Consider the following 21,928-nt stretch of genomic DNA (forward strand, 5'->3'; position numbering starts at 1 on the left):
TCTGGACCCTTCATGATTTTGAATACCTCTATCAAATCTCCTCTCAACTGTCTCTGTTCCAAGAGAACAACCCCAGCTTCTCCAGTCTATCCACGTAACTGAAGTCCCTCATCCCTGGAATCATTCTAGTACCCACTCTCAGGCCATCACATCTTTCCTGAAGTGCGGTGCCCAGAACTGGATACAATGCTCCAGATGTGGCCGAACCAGTGTTTTGTACTCGATGTCTCTATTTATAAAGCCCAGGATCCCGTATGTTTTTTTTTAAAAACTACTTTCTCAACCTGCCCTGCCACCTTCAATAATTTGTGCACATATATCCCCAGATCTCTCTGTCCCTGTACCCCTTTTAGAATTGTGCCTTTAGTTTATATTGCCTCCTCGCTCTTCCTACCGAAATGTATCACTTCACATTTTTCTGCATTAAATTTCATCTGCCATGTGTTCACCTATGCCACCAGCCTGTCTATATCCTCGTGAAGTCTATCACTATCCTCCTCACTGTTTACTACTCTAGTTGTAGAGCACTACAATATTGATAGTGACATTGGGGTGGGGGAGGGAAAAATAAAAATCAAGCAGAGTCCCCATTTCTGATCCAGCAAACCCTACATGGAAGTACGTGTATTTTAATTGATAGTCTGCCTCAGCAGGGATGCTTTTTAACCTCCCCCTCCCAGTGATCAAATAATCAACTGACTGTCAAGGCTTACATTAAAAAGTGGCTACTTGAACAGGGTACAATTCTTTGAGTTGACTGATTTCAGAGGAGATGAACAGAGAGGAACTTGTCAATAAACCATGTCATGTTATACAAGTTTTAGTTTAACATATTAAATATACAGACTTTATCCATTTGCTCCCTTCTCATGAAAAAGGGGAGTTAAGTAAGTTTTGGAAAAGAGCACCCACACATGAACTGGAGTGGATGGAAGGCTCACTGAAAGTGTATTTGACACTGTATTTAGTCACTTTACTGCATCTATAGAAAACAAAACATTCTCATCACTGTATAAAACACTGAGGAGGAGCAAATTATACTGAATGGTATCGTATAATTTTTACCTCAACTTTCATTCAGTTGCAAGTTGCATAGTGTCCTGTGTAATGGTAATTAATGTTTATCACCCAATAAATGGACATTTAACAAAATCTGCTTTTCCAAACCATTTAATCATTGACTCAGAATACCCATCTAGTACAGGCTCAAACTGTGCAGTGGGGCCAGGTGAGGTTGATGTATTTTAGTGGCTCCGAGCAATTCTTAACACAGTGAATAATTAGATAATTGAAAACCACTCATGACCTCACAGGGCACTGATGACAAGCATGCAAGAAATCAAATGTTTTATATATATGTAAAATAAAAACCTGTGAAGCTGCAAAACACAGCACCCACCTGACAATGACAACTGGGTTGGCAGGTCAAACATCTTACATTAAATATAACAAATATACAAATACGTCACAGGTGTTAATATTTGTCAAGCTCAAAATGCGTGCTACTTCAATGAATGGCAGGCAACCAAAGCCACTCAGCAACATTAGTCAAACAGCAGGTCCTCGTCCTTTTCTTCTTCAAGTAGGTTGGCTGGTGCATCCAAATGGCGTAGCCTTTGACCTTCCTGTTCTTTTTCCCTCTTTTCTTTCAACTGCTTTTTCTTTTCCTGAATCTTTTTCAATCTGTAGATGTGAAGAAACTAGCCATTACTTAAGGTAACATTCAACAGGGTTGATGTATGCTTAAGAAAAACTTAAGCAATGATAAACAGCAATCCATGGCATTTATTAAGTATCCCAGCAATCATCATTGTAAAGGTCCCTTTCCCCTCCCCTTTGCTCTTTCTAACGCAGAAGTGGAGAAGGTTCAGTTCTGAAAATGTGTTAGTGAAAGTGCACTCTACTTTGTTCAGCAGCCCTGCTTTATAACCCCAAAAAGAAAAAATTGCTGCCATCCTTGCTCCAAAATTCCAGTTTGGACTTGCTCAACCCAGTTCATGAACTAAACTGGTAGCCAATGAAATCTGGAGGCGGAATGGATTTCTTTCCGTATTATACCAATGGACAGAAGAACATATACCAATTTCTCATTCAACAAATACTGAAATATCAGTGCTTTACCATAGCAAAGCTACAAAGTAGTTTAATTTCACCTAAGTTTTATACTGATAGCATTTTGAGAGCAGTCCATGTGAGCAGCATTGGATTGCACTGCACTTGTAGATGAATAAAGCAGATCTCTGTGCATATGTTGACCATAAGAGATAGGAGCAGGAGTAGGCCATTCGGCCCCTCGAGCCTGCTCCGCCATTCAACGAGATCATGGCTGATCTGATTTTTACCTCAACTCCACTTTCCCGCCCTTTTCTCCATATCCTTTGACTCCCTTGCTGATCAAAAATGTGTCTAACTCAGCCTTGAATGTATTCAATGACTCAGCCTCCACAGCTTTTTGGGGTAAAGAATTCCAAAGATTCACGACTCTCTGGGAGACAAAATTACTCATTTGCGTCTTAAACGGGCGACCCCTTATTCTGAGACTATGCCCCCTAGTTTTAGATTCCCCCATGAGGGGTAACATCCTCGCAGCATCTACCCTATCGAGTCCCCTCAGAATCTTGTATGTTTCAATAAGATCTCCTCTCATCCTTCTAAACTCCAATGAATATAGACCCAACCTGTTCAATCTTTCCTCATAAGACAACCCTTCCATACCCGGAATCAACCTAGTGAACCTTCTCTGAACTGCCTCCAATGCAAGTATGATCTTCCTTAAATAAAGGGCACCAGAACTGTACACAGTATTCCAGGTGTGGTCTCACCAGCAACCTGTACAGTTGTAGCATGACTTCCCTGCTTTTATACTCCATCCCCCTAGAAATAAAGGCCAATATTCCGTTTGCCTTCCGGATTACCTGCTGCACCTGTATGTTGACTTTTTGTGTTTCATGTATGAGGACACCCAGATCCCTCTGTACCGCAGCATTTTGTAGTATTTCTCCATTCAAATAATATTTCGCTTTTTTATTTTTCCTCCCAAAGTGGATGACGTCACATTTTCCCACATTATATTCCATCTGCCAAATTTTTGCCCATTCGCTTAACCTGTCAATATCCCTTTTGCGGATACTTTGTGTCCTCATCGCAACTTGCTTTTCCACCTATCTTTGTATCATCAGCAAATTTGGCCACAAAACACTCTGTTCCTTCATCCAAGTCATTGATATATATTGTAAATAGTTGAGGCCCCAGCACTGAGCCCTGTGGCACCCCACTAGTTACAGATTGCCATTTTTAAAATTACACTTTTATCCCGACTCTTTGTTTTCTGTTAGTTAGCCAATCCTCTATCCATGCCAGCATGTTACCCCCAACACCATGAGCTCTTATCTTGTGCAGTAATCTTTTATTTGGCACCTTATCGAATGCCTTTTGGAAATCCAAATATACTGCATCCATTGGTTCCACTTTATCCACCCTGCCTGTTACTTCCTCAAAGAACTCAATGCATGTAGTTCAATGCATGTCAAGATCTCTACTCAAAAGGCTCTAACTGACAGTGAACATTCTAATGTTGGAAAAGTGCCAACAGGACAGTTCGCTCTTCAACATTAAAAACGTGAAGGTGGTCCAGCAGAATGAAATCCCACATCACTTACCTATAAAACTCCTCCCTTTCTCGCTCATCCAACTCGGTTATGATATAAGACAATGTGCGCTCAATCCGAGGAATTATCACTGTTAAGTAAAATGGGACAGTGATTAGTAATGACTGATTGATTGAGCAGGTAACTTAATGAATAATGACATGATTCCATTACTAACAATCCTGTGTTTGTCATAAGCTAACCCTTAAGTTCTTTCAAATGCAGCATTTTGCTTCTTCCCCATCCATACAGGTAAAAATTAGACAGATAGCAACATATTTTCCACTTCCAACAGGTCAATGAAGGTTGCAATTTTTTTCTCCCCATTATTGACAGCAAAAGTTAAGTGGTTATCCCTGTCCAATACTGATTGTATTATAGAATAATAGTTCAGGCAGTTTTTAGATGTTTGTTCAATTGATCAAGTATCTTATTTTACATTAACTGCAAAACTGGGTTTATGATCACGTGTCACAGCACTTGAACCTTTAGGGGGCAGTCAGTAATCACTCCAGTCGGTCTCTTTCCCTTCTAGTCACCTTTAACCTTCACCCACTCATGTTATACTCTATAACAGAATTCTGAGCACCTTTGTTTTACTACATTAAAGGCACTATGTTAAAGCAAGTTGTTGCTGTTGTTCATAGAATCATACAGCACAGGAGGCCATTCAGCCAATCGTGTCTATGCCAGCTCTTTTGAAAGAGCTATCCAATTAGTCCCAGTCCCCCACTCTTTCCCCAAAGCCCTGCAAATTTTTCCTTTTAAAAGTTACTATTGAATCTGCTTCAGTCAGTGCATTCCAGATCATAACAACTCAAGAGCATTAAAAAAAATTGTCCTTACCCCTCAACTCTGGTTTTTTTAATTGAACTATCAGATTATTTTCCTCATAATTTTGTGTTTTCTGAAATCCAGTAATCATGCTAGCTTTCATACTTTGTCCTTAAACAATTGAACATGTAGCATAATAGTGATAAAGAAAGAAATTCCCAAGTGTATTTTGCAAATGCCTCCAAGATAAAAGAATAGCCAATGGCTGCGGTGTTTATTCACTGCACTGGAGTCATTTATTGCCTTGACACACTGGGACTCCTACATTTATTGCTTAATTCCATCAATTATTGACATGATTAATTTAATGTTCATAAGTATTAAATCTTCATAAAAGTGGCAGAACATCTTAGATAAATGTGTGTTGCACAGTAAGAAGCACAATATGCAACATTGTTTAACTGAAATCAAAATGGAGGCTGGGGATCATTCATCAAGCACTGAATGCTTCAAATATTTACATATTAAGGCATGTGCAATGTATGCTTGTGTTCTCCAATTTATCCTGAACTGTTTGTGTGTAACTCCACACTAAATGTACACTGAAAGACATTTGCCAATTTTGTGCTCACTTCCCCAATCTATTTCCTTCTTCTAAGGTTCTGACTCTACCACACGACTTAGTATAGATGATGCTATCTACGCCCTACTCCACATCATTAATAAATATAAAAAAGGAGGGGACCCAGTCCAAAACCTTGGAGCACCTCATTGATGTCCAGACTACATTAGGAAGCAGCCACATTTAAAACCACACTTTCCCTACAGTTCTTCAGCCAATTTGCAATCTATCTCTTCATTGACACCATGGGACTTAAGTTTAGCATGAGGTTTTAACAGACCATTTTCTCTAGTTGGGAAATCAGTGACAAGGGGTCATGAGTTTAAAACTATCAGTATGAGGTGCAAGGTCAGAAGTGTCTTCATAAAGAAACTGTGTGGAACATGGAATGATTTGCCACAAGCAGTCGTTGAGGTGGAGATGATTGCATCTTTTAAGGGAAAATTGGATAAATATTTGAAGCTAAGGAAGATACAGGGCCAAGGAGAGACAGCAGGATATTGAGATTAGTTGTACCTTCAGGAAAGGGGTAAAAATTGGCCAGGGAAAACATTTTCATACTTCACTGATAGAAATGTAAAAGTTGGTATTCCAACAGTTCTTTCTAATCATTAGAATTCAGGTGGGGAATCTGAGACAAAGTCTTAACATTTTTGTGGGTAGCCAGTGTACACACATAACATAGTTCCTAAATACTTATCATATGATGTCTGTATTCCATGCATTCCCAAGAATTGAAGTACTGCACTCCAGTTTCCATGAGCACTCCTTTCCAAAGGTTCCCAACAATTCACTAGGAACCTGGAAAGATCAAAAATTCAGGGGTCTATTCCCTTCCCTCCACTTTCCTTCAGGTGGTGACTTGCACTGACAACAGCAACCTTCCAGTACCTCACCCAACTATCTATCCTTATTGTGTCAACTGTGTAAACATCAGCAGGCAGTTTTACTCTGGGGGCATCACATCCACAGAAATGCATTTTCCAGCAGGATGCGCTTGAAGTTTGAGAACCCACGGGTATTTTATTCCTAACCTGTGGCACTAGCTCAGGTCAGTCAACTTTGTCACAGGTGGCAACTAAATCTGGAATCCTACTGGTCTATATAGCCCAATAGTTGATAAATTTTTAAAAATGTCTAAAATACATTTTAGACATTTTACGTTTTAACAGCAAATGTACGCAAAATCTTTTCCTGGGGGGAGGGGAAGGAAATTAGCCCACATGCATGCATTTTTAAAAGAAAATCCAAACTTTTGTACTCATGAATATGAAGGATGTCAGTGCTGTGCAGGGACTGGCCAAATTCATTTCATATGGGCTCTTAAGGCTGGCAAAAGGTAGGAAACTTGAATTCCTTCACTTGGAGCTGAATTCAAGCCCAGGTCCCACAGGTGAAGTGACAAAATGGTAAAAAAAATTCTTGCAATTAGCAGATAGGATGATTAAGAAGTTGGATTACATGTGCATCCTTCATGCTTTGAATTTGGAAACCGGTAAACAACCCTCAACATTCTGAATGCTATGCAGAGCAATGAGTCTTATTTGCAAGTCAGCAAAGTACCTGTTTAATGGAAGGATCCGAAGGTAATGCATAGACACACAAATTCCTTGGGAAGGTTTGGAAAGTTATCTTACAATATGATTGGAGGCTAACTGGTATTAATTAAGATGTTCAATTGACTGAACATTCCTTTCCTTGCTCTGGACCTTAAATTCAGAGCAGTAGCAAAAATACATAACTTACCATGTTCAATTGCATTTACACGCCTATTAGTAATTTTAATGGCTTCATCCAGTGTCACAAATGAAGTCTGAAATAAACAAAAGATTACAAGTTTAGTACGTTAATTGTTGTGAGCAGGTTCGCAGTGTTTTTCCATTGACGGGTCTCAAAACACACGTCTGTATATCAGGGCAGTAGCCAGGGTCAATTTTTTCATGAGATATACATGGCCACTAACAGATTTTGGCATTTTTCTAGTGCACTGCAATATCATTTGTGGTGTGTATGTTTTTGTTAATTGAATTATTTATATAATGGTTAAATAGCTTAAAACATGCCCAGTTTTCTAGAACAGGATCAGAACACTTTCTTGCCTTCCTATACCTCTTACCTGCAGTGATGCCAGTTCAACCAGAAGTTCCACTGCTTTTGCATAATTCCTCTTGAGTTTAGCCAGCTGTTCTCCACCTCTAGCCAGGCCAGTCAACTCATAACCTGATAAGCAGAGATTTAAGAAAAAGGGATCAGGGAATCACATCAACTCAATTAGGTGAAGCACTGTAACCAACTCTTTAAATATATGATTGACTAGGGGATCGCCTGATACATTGTTCAAATTGAGTCAGAGGACACAACGTCTTATAATGGCAGGAGCTTGGGTCATGTAATAAACAATGGATTATAAGAACATAAGAAACAGAAGCAGGAGTAGGCTATGCAGCTGATCTTTGACCTTAACTCCACTTTCCTGCCCTATCCCTTGATTCCCTTAGTGTCCAAAACTCTATCAACCTCAGTCTTGAATATACTCAACAACTGAGCATCCACAGCCCTCCGTGGTAGAGAATTCCAAAGATTCACAAATCAAGTGAAGAAATTCTTCCTCATCTCCATCCTAAACGGCCGACCCCTTATCTTGAGATTATGACCCCTGGTTCTAGACTCTCCAGCCTCTCAGCATCTACCCTGTCAAGCCCTCTAAGAATTTAATGCGTTATAATGAGATCACCTCTCATTCTTCTAAATTCCAGAGAATAGAGGCCCATTTGACTCAATCTCTCCTCATAGGACAACCCTCTCATCCCAGGAATCAAATCTAGTGAACCTTCGTTGCACCCCCTCTCAGGCAAGTATATTCTTTCTTGGGCAGACCAAAACTGTACACAGTACTGTAGGTGTGGTCTCACCAGAGCCAGATATAATTGCAACAGGACCTCCTTACTCCTATACTCCAACCTCCTTGCAATAAAGGCTAACATGGCAATTGCCTTCCTAATTGTTTGCTGAACCTGCATGTTAACTTTGTGTGATTTGTGCACATAGGCACCCAAATCCCTCTGAATAACAACATTTCTTAGTCTCTCCCCTTATAAAAAATATTCTGCTTTTCTATTCTTCCTACCAAAGTGGATAATTTCACATTTCCCCACATTATACTCCACCTGCCACCTTCTCACACACTTAACCCGTCCATATCATTTGTGGTGTGTGTGTTTTTGCGTCCTCCTCACAGCTTACTTTCCCACCATTTTTAAAAAATTTGTTCATGGGATGTGGGCATCGCTGGCAAGGCCAGCATTTATTGCCCATCCCTAATTGCCCTTGAGAAGGTGGTGGTGAGTCGCCTTCTTGAACCACTGCAGTCCGTTTGGTGAAGGTTCTCCCACAGTGCTGTTAGGTAGGGAGTTCCAGGATTTTGACGATGAAGGAACGGCGATATATTTCCAAGTCGGGATGGTGTGTGACTTGGAGGGGAATGTGCAGGTGGTGTTGTTCCCATGTGCCTGCTGCTCTTGTCCTGCTAGGTGGTAGAGTTCATGGGTTTGGGAGGTGCTGTCGAAGAAGCCTTGGCGAATTGCTGCAGTGCATCCTGTGGATGGTACACACTGCAGCCACGGTGCGCCGGTGAAGGGAGTGAATGTTTAGGTTGGTGGATGGGGTGCCAATCAAACGGGCTGCTTTGTCCTGGAAGGTGTCGAGCTTCTTGAGTATTGGAGCTGCACTCATCCAGGCAAGTGGAGAGTATTCCATCACACTCCTGACTTGTGCCTTGTAGATGGTGAAAGGCTTTGGGGAGTCAGAAGGTGAGTCACTCGCCGCAGAATACCCAGCCTCTGACCTGCTCTTGTAGCCACAGTATTTATGTGGCTTGTCCCGTTAAGTTTCTGGTCAATGGTGACCCCCAGGATGTTGATGGTGGGGGATTTGGCGATGGTAATGCCGTTGAATGTCAAGGGGAGGCGGTTAGACTCTCTCTTGTTGGAGATGGTCATTGCCTGGCATTTGTCTGGCGCGAATGTTACTTACCACTTTTCAGCCCAAGCCTGGATGTTGTCCAGATCTTGCTGCATGTGGGCACGGACTGCTTCATTATCCGAGGGGTTGCGAATGGAATTGAACACTGTGCAATCATCAGCAAATATCCCCATTTCTGACCTTATGATGGAGGGAAGGTCATTGATGAAGCAGCTGAAGATGGCTGGGCCTAGGACACTGCCTTGAGGAACTCCTGCAACAATGCCCTGGGGCTGAGATGATTGGCCTCCAACAACCACTACCATCTTCCTTTGTACTAGGTACGACTCTAGCCACTGGAGAGTTTTCCCCCCGATTCCTATTGACTTCAATTTTACTAAGGCTCCTTGGTGCCACACTCGGTCAAATGCTGCCTTGATGTCAAGAGCAGTCAATCTCACCTCACCTCTGGAATTCAGCTCTTTTGTCCATCTTTGGACCAAGGCTGTAATGAGGTCTACAGCCGAGTGGTCCTGGCAGAACCCAAACTGAGCATCGGTGAGCAGGTTATTGGTGAGTAAGTGCCGCTTTATAGCACTGTCGATGACACCTTCCATCACTTTGCTGATGATTGAGAGTAGACTGATGCGGCGGTAACTGGCTGGATTGGATTTGTCCTGCTTTTTGTGGACAGGATATGCCTGGGCAATTTTCCACATTGTCGGGTAGATGGCAGTGTCGTGGCCGTACTGGAACAGTTTGGCTAGAGGCGCGGCTAGTTCTAGAGCACAAGTCTTCAGCACTACAGCTGGGATGTTGTCGGGGCCCATAGCCTTTGCTGTATCCAGTGCACTCAGCCATTTCTTGATATCACGTGGAGTGAATCGAATTGGCTGAAGACTGGCTTCGTGGATGGTGGGGATATCGGGAGGAGGCCAAGATGGATCATCTGCTCGACACTTCTGGCTGAAGATGGTTGCAAATGCTTCAGCCTGGTCTTTTGCACTCACATGCTGGACTCTGCCAGGATGTGGATGTTCACAGAGCCTCCTCCTCCCGTTAGTTGTTTAATTGTCCACCACCATTCACGACTGGATGTGGCAGGACTGCAGAGCTTTGATCTGATCCGTTGGTTGTGGAATCGCTTAGCTCTGTCTACAGCATGTTGCTTCCGCTGTTTAGCATGCACGTAGTTCTGTGTTGTAGCTTCACCAGGTTGGCACCTCATTTTTAGGTACACCTGGTGCTGCTCCTGGCATGCTCTTCCACACTCCTCATTGAACCAGGGTTGATTCCCTGGCTTGTTGGTAATGGTAGAGTGAGGAATATGCCGGACCATGAGGTTACAGATTGTGCTGGGCTACAAATCTGCTGCTGCTGCTGATGGACCACAGCCCCTCACGGATGCCCCGTTTTGAGCTGCTAGATCTGTCCTAAATCTATCCCATTTAGCACGGTGGTAGTGCCACACAAGACGTTGGACGGTATCCTCGGAGTGAAGACGGGACTTCATCTCCACGAGGACTGTGTGGTGGTCACTCCTACCAACACTGTCATGGACAGATGCATCTGCGATATGTAGATTGGTGAGGACAAGGTCAAGTAGGTTTTTCCCTCGTGTTGGTTCGCTCACCACCTGACCCAGTCTGGTAGCTATGTCTTTCAGGACTCGGCCAGCTCGTACCTAGCTTTGTATCCAAGTTTACTGACGATACATTACACTTGGTCCCCTCATTTAAGTCACTGATATATATTAGAAACAGCTGAGGCCCAAGCACTGATCCTAGCGGCATTCCACTAGTTATAACCTGCCAACCCAAAAATGACCCGTTTACTCCTACTGTTTTCTGTCCATTAACCAATCCTCGATCTATGCTAATATTACTCCCAATCTTGTGCAACAACCTTGTGTGGTACCTTATCGAATGCCTTTTGAAAATCCAAATATACTACAACCACTGGTTCCCCCTTACCTACCCTTCTAGTTACACCCTCAAAAAAAAAAAAATTTTATTAAGATTTCCATTTCATAAATCCATGTTGACTTTGCCTTATCATATTATGATTTTCTACTTGCCCTTTTACTGTGTCATTAATAAGATTCTATCATTTTCCCTACTACTGATGTCAGACTAACTGGTCTACAGTTCCCTGTTTTCTCTCTCCCTCCTTTCTTGAGTAGCGGGGTTACATTTGCTACTTCCAATCCACGGGGACCCGTTCTAGAATCTAGAGAATTCTGGAAGATCAAAACCAATGCATCCACTATCTCTGCAGCCACCTCTTAAAACCCTAGGATGTATGCCATCGGGTCCAGGGGATTTGTTGGCTTTTATTCCCATTATTTTCTCCAGTACTTTTTCTTTACTAATCTTAATACAAAATATCGTTCAGCTCCCTTGGCAATGCTCAGAAAGTCATGATTCTGTTTTTCTCCCTGTAATTCTGCTGCTTTCCCACTCTTATTCTGTGTTGTGTGCCCCACCCCCTCTTTCTGTGGCTCACACTCACACATTTGTGCCTGTATCTCTTTCTGACTTTTCCAACCATCATTCTGTAAGTTAGTCCTCCACTATGTCTCCTCTGTTCTGCATGCTATCCAAAGTATTAGGCTCTCATACATAATTCTTTTCCTGGTGCATTTAGTTTCCATGCCTTAGCTTTGTTAAAGTCCAGGGAATGCAAAAAGATGTCAATCCAGGTGAAAGGTTGGGCTGGTTGTTCAAAACTAGTGCAATACATATGGGAGAGAGAAACTGTGGGCTCAGGGAATGAGTAAAGAGAAGGGTGGGGTGGGGAGCTGTGACGAACTGGTTTTGTAGCATTCTTAATGGATCTGGGACTAATGGGAATTTGGAGGCAAAAAGAGTGTCTTTTAGTACAGTAGCAGAGATAACTGCTACTGGCAGATAAATGGCACACTCTGGGGCTTGGGCAGGATGCAAAAAAACAGAAGTACAAAGTAGACAATGGGAGACCTTTTGCCAGATTCATGGAGCCTTCAGGTATACCCAGTGGATGGAAGCTGCTGATTTTATTTATTTATTGCTGCAGCAGATGGATTTCCCAGGCATAAAAATAGAACTTTAATTGTCACAGGCTGAAAACTGAGATAGAGCATGCTCAAGAATGTGGTCAATATCAGCAGGAAAGCCCAGACATCTAAACTGTGGAAAATAAATACAACACAAGTCCTGAACACAAGAGAAAAGGCAGGCCTGTACGGAGGAAGGTTATCGGGGTAGAATTTCCGCTTTGGGCGCAATAGGTAATTGGGTGCAAATTGCGCCCGAAAATTGCGCCGAGTAGGTTACAGTTTGAGTTTCTGCTAAAATGCATTTGCATGATCACAAACATTAAATCTTCCATGAACCAGCGCAATCCGGCAGCTTAATAGTGCATAATCATTTTTTTTTCTTTCTGCAATAAAAAATATGCAATGAAAATATTTAAGATGTATTCAAGAGTTGTAACCCAGTGCAGTTTTATTAAAACAGCTGAAAGTGGGTTTATCACAAAAAATAAGCATTTCTAGTAAGTGCCTAGTCCTCCACCTATCATTTAACCTGATACTAAATCACTGAAAGTGACTTAAACTATACTGTACCATTCACTACTTTCATTGGTGTACACTAGTCAGTTAAAAAGTAAGTTAAATATTTTTAAATATGTAAAAACGTTTAAAACATGCCTACTAGTGCTTGTGCACCTAAGAAAACTAGCTTAATTTGAAGACCCTCCTCGAATGGCCACAATTGCCATCCTCGTTATTTCAATCAGGGGGCATGGTCAATTTTGTGGGTAGGGCTGGCTGATTTCAATGGAAGGCTACCCACAATGATAATTCAGCTACATTAATTTTGTTTAATCTTTATCCATCCTCTTAGCAGTGAAACAGTAACAGTGGCAAAATGAACATTCCCATTTCTGTCAGAAGTGGATAAATTTTTACTCACTGTCTCCTCCTTCCTGGTAATGCTCAAATACTGGCAGTATAACACCTATTGAAAGAGAAGAGATTTACTCACTAATTGCACCAATAGCAAAGAAATATATTTTACATTCCAGCATAGTATACAAAAGCTTTATGTTTTTAAAAAAACACAATTGCCCCCTTTCTCTCTTCTCCCCCCTCAAAACATACACATGTCCCTATAAACACATCCACACAAGAAGTCAGACAATCTGGCCACCTACTCTCAGGCTTCGACCAATACCATTTTTGATGCTGCAGCTGGGAGGTGTGGCAGAATAACTCAAGTTACATTACTTTCCCACCAACATCTTGGCAGACAAGCCTACTTAGTACTACACTGCTCTATTTTTCTTGCTGAGAAAGCAAGCAGGCTCATAATGCAATGCAGGAGACCACCAAACATGAAAAAAGAGAAGTCCAGATAAATGACACATTTTGGCTTTAGAAGTCTGAAAATTGTAGCAGAGAGGTAAGGAGTTCCAGTGCATCCAGCTATTAGAAAACAAACAATGAGAGAAGAGAAGATTGTGCCATGAATCTTGATTTCTTGACAGTGAGGATATAGGGATGAGGAAGATCATTAGCATTAGTAAGTCATATTTGAAACTTTGTGAAAACAAGAGTGGCTTCCTACAGCAATTTACTATCAACAGGATGCACTGCAATAACTCACCAAGCTTACTTCCGAGTCCCACAACCTCTACCTCAGACAATGAAAGGAGCAGAAATGCCATGGGATTACAATCACCTCCATATTTCTCTCCAATTCGCACACTATTCTGACTGGGGAATACATCGCTTTTGCAACAGTCATTAGGTCAAAATTCTGGAACTCCCCAGTGTTCAAGAAGCCAGCCCACCACTACCTTCTCAGAGCAACTATGGATGGACAATAAATACAGCCTTGCCAGTGTCACCCACAACACAAGAAGAAAAACTGTACTTCCCAGACCAGAGGATTTACAGAAGTTACAATACAGGAACAAGAAGCAGCAGCAGCTGACAGTTCTTTTCTATAAAGTTGTGTTTAGCAGCTGTAATGGTATGTTTACTGAAGTTATTAGCAGAGATAAAGCTGGCATGGTATGCTTAATACAGCTACCAATGCCAGGTATGGTGGGCAGAAGCTTTAGGATACAGTAGAATTACTGGAATAGCTGAACCAAGATGATGTACCAGATCTGCCAGCAGCTAAGAGTGAGATATAAAACCTTCAATACCAACAAGATGAATTATTTCATTGGCATATGTTGAAGAATCAGAAAAGCTGGAGCAGGAAAAAGCAATGAAGAATTCGGCCAGCTGACAAATTTACAGTGCCAAACAAGACAAGAGTAATTTACAAAATTGAATGGTTAAAGTATTCTTCAAGATGCCTTGCCTATTATTTAAATTTTACACAGGATGAGAAATCTGGAAGTGTTATAAGAGAGCCTAAGCCACCAGAGTGGGAACCCACCTCCTCCAATAATTTGCATTTACTTTAAATTTCATTTAATAAGAGAAAGGCAGAAGACAAAACAAATGGTTTCAAAAACACTGGTAATTTGGACAACCAATGTTGTTAAACTTGTGTGGAACCTTGGTAGTTATGTTAAACATGTATAGAACCTTGGTTAGACCACACTTGGGAGTACTGTGAATAGTTCTGGTTTCCATATTATAAAAAAGGATATAAAGACACTGGAGAAGGTGCAAAAAAGATATACTAGGGTGATACCAGAACTGAGAGGCTATACCTGTCAGGAAAGATTGAGCAGGCTGGGGCTCTTTTCTCTAGAAAAAAGACCGAGGGGTGACCTGATAGAGGTCTTTAAGATTATAAAAGGTTTAATAGGGCAGACAGAGAGAAGATGTTTCCACTTGCAGGGGAGACCAGAACGAGGGGCCATAAATATAAGATGGTCACTAATAAATCCAATAGGGAATTCAGGAGAAATATCTTTACACAGAGAGTGGTTAGAACGTGGAACTCGCTACCACAAGGGGTAGTTGAGGCGACGAGTATAGATGCATTTAATGGGAAGCTAAATAAACACATGAGGGAGAAAGGAATAGGGTTCGATGAATTTGAGAGAGAGGAGGCTCTTGTGGAGCATTAACACCGGCATGGACCTGTTGGGCCAAATGGCCCGTTTCTGGGCTGCACATTGTACGTAATCTATGTAATGTGAGAATTCAACAAATTTTGTTATCTGATAAGAATATAAGAAATAGGAGAAGGCCATACTGTCCCTCGAGCCTGCTCCGCCATTTAACAAGATCATGGCTGATCTTCTACCTCAACTCCACTTTCCCACCGTACCCCCATTTCCCTTGACTCCCTTAGTATCCAAAAATCTAGCGATCTCAGTTGTATCCAGGTCTATGACACCCAACACATACTACAATGGGAGGATGTAATATAGTTGGTGCTTCTGTCCAATTAGCATAGATTTCCACAAACATGTTAAAGTTACTGCGTGAAGGTTAGCTTATCGAATGAAGACTCTTTGCTCATCCTGGTGTAAATGTCATATTGTGCCAAGTTACAAAAAAATGCCACATTTCACAAAAGAAACAAGATACTGAAAGCCTCAATAAAAACATACCTGCTACATTGTCTCTTTTAGCTCGGACCTTGACTTGTGCCTTGTTCACATTCTGGATCACAGTAGTACTGCACACAACAAAACCAGTATATCAGCTAAATTATCAGGCTACTTGCATCATATACTCTACTCCACTTAAATGTGAAGTTACTTGATTCAAATTATCTGATAATTCAAATTTTTAGCAATACATTCCTACTTTGTTATTTGATCAGAAGGATGATGTCAATGGATTAATGCCAAAAATTACTGATTAATTACACATCTAAAAAGTGTAACATAGATATCTTTTTTACATTATTCTAATAAAGAACAGGGACAGAACAGTAATGTAGACAGAATTGGTTTAAACTGTGTTCTCGCAGATCCTGTCTTTTTCCCTCAATGACACAAATAACATTGGCGAAGGATGAATTTCAGGGCCAAAGACATTGTACTGTAAGGATAGGCACATATAGATTATTAAATAAATAAGCTAGTTGGAGAATATTGAGCTAAAAAGGGTTGTTAGGATTAAAACACAGGCTTTTGATCACAGCTGGGATTTGGGGGGGGGGGGGGGTGGGGGAAGTGTACGAGAGTCAATGCTGCAATATAAAAAGGCAATAGGTAGCTATAGAGCAAACATCAAAAAGGATTGTACAACAAAGCTGTGGCTTGGGAAAAGCAATGATAGGAAGTAACAGTATGGCATGAAAAGACATAAGGCCTCTCTCCGTCGAGCAATCTGTTCAAAGAACTGGGAGTCATAAAACATCCGATATAGTGCTGCATCCAGCAGGGAGTTGAGATTCAACATTTGACTCAGTAGGAATTTTGCTTTGCCAACAAGGCCAGGTACGTGAATAGGCTTGGATAAACTATTCTCGCGATTTACCCCTTGAAGTTCCCTGCACAGATTGTTTCAGATGCAAGGCTGATGTGTACTATTCTGTATGGAATGTTTAAGATGACTGTTTTGAGGCAAGAATAAATTAAGCTAATTCTCGGACATATTACTGTCTCTAGCGTTACGGATCTGTTAAAAGGATAAAAAGAGGAAGTATCCCAATAAAGAGTATTCTTTGTGAACAGGAAAACTTTAGCTCTGCATGCAAGGCCAATAAATATTAAAAATTGACTCTGTACTTATTAAAAATTAAAATGAATCCAACATGTACTGAGGCTTCAATTCAGTGTATAACAATTTTCCATACCTGTAACTTCCCCCACAGCAAGTGAATGCCATGCAAGTCACCAAAGCTACAATCTCCAAATACCACCAATAACAAAGACCAGCTGCTCAAACCCTTGGTCAATCTGCAAAGAAATCTTTGACAGTTATAGTCTCACCTGAAATCTCCAGCAGTGAATTTAGCTTCAGCTAAGGAAAAGGCTGCTTCCCTCATTACTTCACCCATCAGCGTCTTGGTCTGGGAGGAGAAAACCACAGTTGATGCAAAACCAACATATGGAGGTGCTATCTTATGCTGAAGTATAGGGCTTGGCAGCCATTATTTTATTTTACTTTACTCCAATGCTTTTCTTAAAAAAAAATGTAGAATTCATTTTGAGATATGTAATGGCGTCTGTTATTTCTAAAAATCTGTGAGGATGTCCTTATTTTCTGCCAATGGCCCTGGTTTAATCAACCTTTGCATCATCTTTGGCTGAGGGAACAGGTAGATGACCTGCCCCCAGGCCTCCACTGACATTGCTCTGTGCTGGCCACAAAGAGGTGTGCAACTCACTGTCTCCTCACAGTGCACAACTCACTGTCTCCTCACAGTGCACTAACTCCAACAGAAGCATTTGGTTTCCACCCACCAATTTGGTTGCAACTGGGGATAAAGGGTGGAATCTCTAAACATGTTTCTCCTCTGACATCCCCCTTTACTAAATAAGATTGATTCAGTTTGCCAGCTCAGAGAGCACAAAACCAAAATTAGCATTGTGCTAAAAGTACAGTATAAACTAGAAGAAAAATAAATGAGAAAGTTTAATTAAATGTATAATGGTAGGTCTTCAAACATAAATTTCACCTCTATAATCTTTTTCAGGATTTGTCTGAAGCGCAGTGTAAGGGCATCAGACTTTTTCTTCAGTAAGTTGCGACCAGTCTGAGCACCTTTCAAACGGGCCTTCATTATTGTTTGTGCCCTATAGCAAAAGCAAAAAAAAATGTAATAAGTTTACTTTGAGCTGGCCATTGACTTATTTAATTCCTTCTTTAATTACACTCAATGTGAAATTAATTTCTTTTTCAACACAAAGGTAACATAACCGCTTCTCATTTTTGGCACCCTCGCAAGTGCGCATTTCTTTGAACTGAACAGGAAAGCTTCCAGAAGGATGCAACATTTTTGTACCCAGTTTTCATATTGATGTGTTAATGTAAGATGATTCACAATTTTATTTTTAAATTAAAGCAGGGCCGGGGCAGGGGGGGGGGCTGTGGCGGAGACGGAGAGGAAATTTCCTCAATGCACACATTTTTAAAGGAAAAAGCCTAACAAGGAGCAATGGATTTGGATTTCTGTTCATAGAAAATAGATGGATGGATCCCACACCCATCCAAATCTAGCCACTGGCTGCTTTAATCAAGATAAAGTTGTGTACACAAAAGAACAGAGCCATAAGTTGTTTTTCTCTCTCATTCATTTGGGGCCAGCACATAACACAATCATAGAATGGTTACAGCACTGAAGGAGGCCATTTAGCCCATCAAGCCCGTGCCGACTACTTGACATCCACATTTCACCTGGATCTGGTTTAAATATTACAAATGTGAAAGCTTATCAATGTGTAGAAAAAAAGTTTAGTTCTCTCCAAAGCAGGCTCTATGTTCTGTAGGGGCTGGGGGGGTTGGGGGAATTTCCTCAATGCACATTATTTTTAAGGGAAAAGTATAATGAGGAGTAATGAACCTTTTCTTTTTCAAAAGTGTGCTTTACCATTAGTACTATTTTAAAATTAAACCGGTGAAGGGGTTTTTGCCATTAGAACGCTAACACGAGAGAACTAGAACTTCCCTCAAACGGCAACAATTATGCCAGACAGTAGGAGGCAGTTGGACAACCAGATGCATTAAATTGAGTGGGTCAAAGATTGCGTAAAATCAGCTACGCAGGTTGGTTTAGCTCCCACATACCATTGGGGACTGTAACTCCCCCAAGCCAGTTCCTTATGCCATTATCTACACACTGTTTATACAAAAATATTTATTTGAAAACACTTTGTTTTAAAAAAAGGTCATGGAAGACGACACCAGGAACGTAAAGGAACTAGTTTTTAATATGATACCTTTCACATTCTCAGGACAGTCCCAAAGCACTTCATAATGAACTACTTTTGAAGTGCAGTTATTTATAGCAGTCAATTTACATGTGGAAAGAAACTAATTCCTTTTCTTCCTGATGTCTTTTTCCATGACCTTTTGAAAAAAAGTGTTTAAGTAAATATTTTTGTTAGGCAAGGGTATTAAGGATTACAGAACCAAGGCGGGTAGATGGAGTTAAGCTACAGATCAGCCATGATCTAACTGAATGGTGTAAACAGGTTCGAGGGGTTGAATGGTCTACTCCTGTTCCTAAGTTCCTATAACAATTTAATCTGTTTTTAGTGGTATTAGCTAAAGGATGAATATTGTCCAGAACAAGGAAGATTTCCCTCCCCTCCCCCACTTTTCTGAACACCCACCTAAACAGGTAGGCGGGTCTCAGTTTAATGTATCATTCGAAAAACACAATTGCGCTGAATTGCTAGCCTTGGATACATGCTCAAATCCTGCAGTGGGATTTGAACCTGCAACCATTTGACTTCAAGATGGAAATGCTACCACTGAACCAAGCTGACCACTTTTAAATACAAAGAGCCTCTGGCTATAATTTTACAAGGATGCTTTTCATAAACTCCTCTCCACGCCAGTCAGTTGAGCAATTTTGACAAGGGATGGGCGATGGTCAGGGAGTGCCACATATAATCATGTGAACCTTTCCAAATCAGCCAGAATATTAAAAAGATAGACACCATGGAAACAATGTTCTGTGGGTGAACACACATTCCAAACTCAGACACCTCTGATGATGTATAAAGTATTTTGTAACTGCAGATGAGTTCACATGTTGTTAATTCCCACAATGTAAGTTACTGCTATATCACACAGTAAGTCCTGGTGTATATAACATGCTGTTTTTTTAGAAAAAATGTTTACAGGATGTGGGCAATGCTGGCAAGGCCACATTTATTGCCCATCCCTAGTTGCTTTGAGGTGGTGGTGGTGGGCCATCTTCTTGAACCACTTCAGTCCTTATGGTGATGCTAGGTAGAGATTACAAGATTTTGACCTAACTATGTAGGAACAGCGATAAATGTCCAATTTGTTGTTCCATGTCATTGTGTCGAACAGAACTTCACTATAATCCAATACTATCTTGTGTTCCAGGCAATATTTGTTTTAAGTGTTAAATGTAGTGCTTCCTACTTTTTGCTATAATTTTGATTTGGAGTGCTGGAGACCCATTAAAGGGTGTATTCTAATCTAGCATTAGCATTATCATAGCAAGTACATACATGAGGGAGAAAGTAATCAAAGGATATGTTGATGGGGGGAGATGAAGTAAATAGAGTGGGAGGAGGCTCGTGTGGAGCATAAACACAGATCGAATGGCCTGTTTCTGGGCTGTAAATTCTATGTAATTTTCATATTATACATATACTTTAGCCCATGACTACTATTTGGTTTGTTGTAAATTTTGAAATTAACCTAAAAGACAAGATTGGATTTTTTTTTTGGTGTTAACAGGCAAGGGGCAGATAAAGGCTGATCATGTGCATAAAAACATAAGAAATAGGAGCAGGAGTAGGCTATATGGCCCATCTAGCCTACTCCGCCATTCAATCAGATCATGGCTGATCTTCAACCTCAACTCCACTTTCCTGCCTGATCCCCATATCCCTTAATTCCCCTAGAGTCCAAAAATCTATCTAACTATCTATCTCAGCCTTGAATATACTCATCAACTCAGCATCCACAGCCCTCTCTGGGGTACATAATTCCAAAGGTTCACAACCCTCAGTGAAGAAATTCCTCATCTCAGTCTCAAATGGCCGACCCCTTATCCTGCGACTATGCCCTATACATCATGAACATTACGTAGTGTGCAATGTAAGATAATTACTTTTATTAAAAATGTAACTTTCTTATTTTTTTAAATGCACAACTCCAGCTCTGCTCATTTAAGTTATCTAAAAATTATTTTCCTTCAAAAATACACATTTTCGATGGTCTGTTTGCAATACTGGATTGCAACATCTTAAAATATTAACTGCTGTTTTGCAAACTGGGCACAGTTACAGCAATCGACTGTTTTGGTTGTAATCTCCCACCACCAGTTACTCCCAATTTCTATTTAGTTTCTAGTCACTGTGAGTTCCTTTATTTGGAAATAGGCTGATGATTCACCGAGAAACAGGCCGGTCCCTTAAATTTTGGTTTCTTACAACAAACCTAGCCCTGATACCAAATTAAAATGCTGCGCTCTAACATTCACTTTCCACAAATCGTTGCACATTTTAGGAAATCAGCTTTTCAGATTTGAGCACTAAAGTATGATCCAAACTTGTGATGGTCGAGAACTATAATCAAATATGATACTCACATGCGCGATGGAAAAACCTCAATCCTTTCTTTTCCTGACATGTTTTTGCTATGTGGGAGAAATCCGATAGCAAGTAAAAAGAGAAAGAAAATCCTTTAAATCTATGAGAAGAATCCAATGACCTTCAACAGGCTACAACACAGTGGCTAAGTCCCGTTCGGGCTTTTATCGCCTGTTATTTTCTGTTAATTTTAACTCCGGATTCCTCCAGTTATATTTGTACCTCTGCAGCAGCGGCGAGCAGTCAGCTGCTCTCAGTCACGTGACAATCGGAAGTGACCGTTGCCCCTTTGAAGTCAATGTTTACCAATTTTTTTTCACTTTTGGACGCGGAATAAAAACCTTTCTGCTCGCTGTTGTTGATGTTCGATTCAGTAATTCGATGTCCTCAGCCTCTCGGAGGCCAGTTTCTCACGTTTTATATCGATATCGGTGCTGCGATGTGCGAACTCTCCATTACTAAGATGGCGGCAACGCGGCTTCGGTATCCTGAAATGGTTGCGCATTTCCGCTTTCTCTTCCATTTCCAGATATCCGGTGCGCTTAGACAGTGAAAAACCTAACCGAACAATCATATAATAAGGCAGAGAGAAGGGGGTCCGCGCCTCGGTGACTGGCGGATGTCAGAAATTACGGGCCCAGCGCGCCGCCATTTTAGCACAAGTTGAGTCAATCCTCGCCGGTTTCCCAGCGAAACACATGAACCGGAAGCGACCTCT

General features: G+C 41.0%; 1 protein-coding gene across 1 annotated transcript; it reads right to left on the reverse strand.

Moving 5' to 3' along the window:
• Positions 1-1,154: 1,154 nt before the first annotated feature.
• atp6v1d (ATPase H+ transporting V1 subunit D) lies at positions 1,155-21,900 on the reverse strand. The gene is made up of 9 exons (XM_067991346.1): positions 21,210-21,900; positions 17,592-17,709; positions 16,903-16,982; positions 15,571-15,638; positions 12,960-13,004; positions 7,160-7,263; positions 6,790-6,856; positions 3,660-3,738; positions 1,155-1,683 (listed from the first exon to the last, which is right to left on the reverse strand). Exons 1-9 carry the CDS (start codon positions 21,248-21,250, stop codon positions 1,545-1,547), a joined length of 741 nt encoding a protein of 246 aa, XP_067847447.1. The 5' UTR covers positions 21,251-21,900; the 3' UTR covers positions 1,155-1,544.
• Between the last annotated feature and the right edge of the window lie 28 nt (positions 21,901-21,928).

The sequence above is a fragment of the Heptranchias perlo genome, chromosome 10 (assembly GCF_035084215.1).
Source record: "Heptranchias perlo isolate sHepPer1 chromosome 10, sHepPer1.hap1, whole genome shotgun sequence".
Lineage (NCBI taxonomy): Eukaryota > Metazoa > Chordata > Chondrichthyes > Hexanchiformes > Hexanchidae > Heptranchias > Heptranchias perlo.

Bases quoted from the DNA above. Each gene is read 5' to 3' on its own strand.
- atp6v1d (XM_067991346.1), bottom strand. From the start codon at position 21,250: ATGTCAGGAAAAGAAAGGATTGAGGTTTTTCCATCGCGCAT. The intron at 16,983-17,591 runs GTGAAATTTATG...TTCTCCTCCCAG, and splicing joins TCCTGAAAAAGATTATAGAG to ACCAAGACGCTGATGGGTGA. The intron at 13,005-15,570 runs GTATGTTTTTAT...CTCTTTCAATAG, and splicing joins TAAAAGAGACAATGTAGCAG to GTGTTATACTGCCAGTATTT.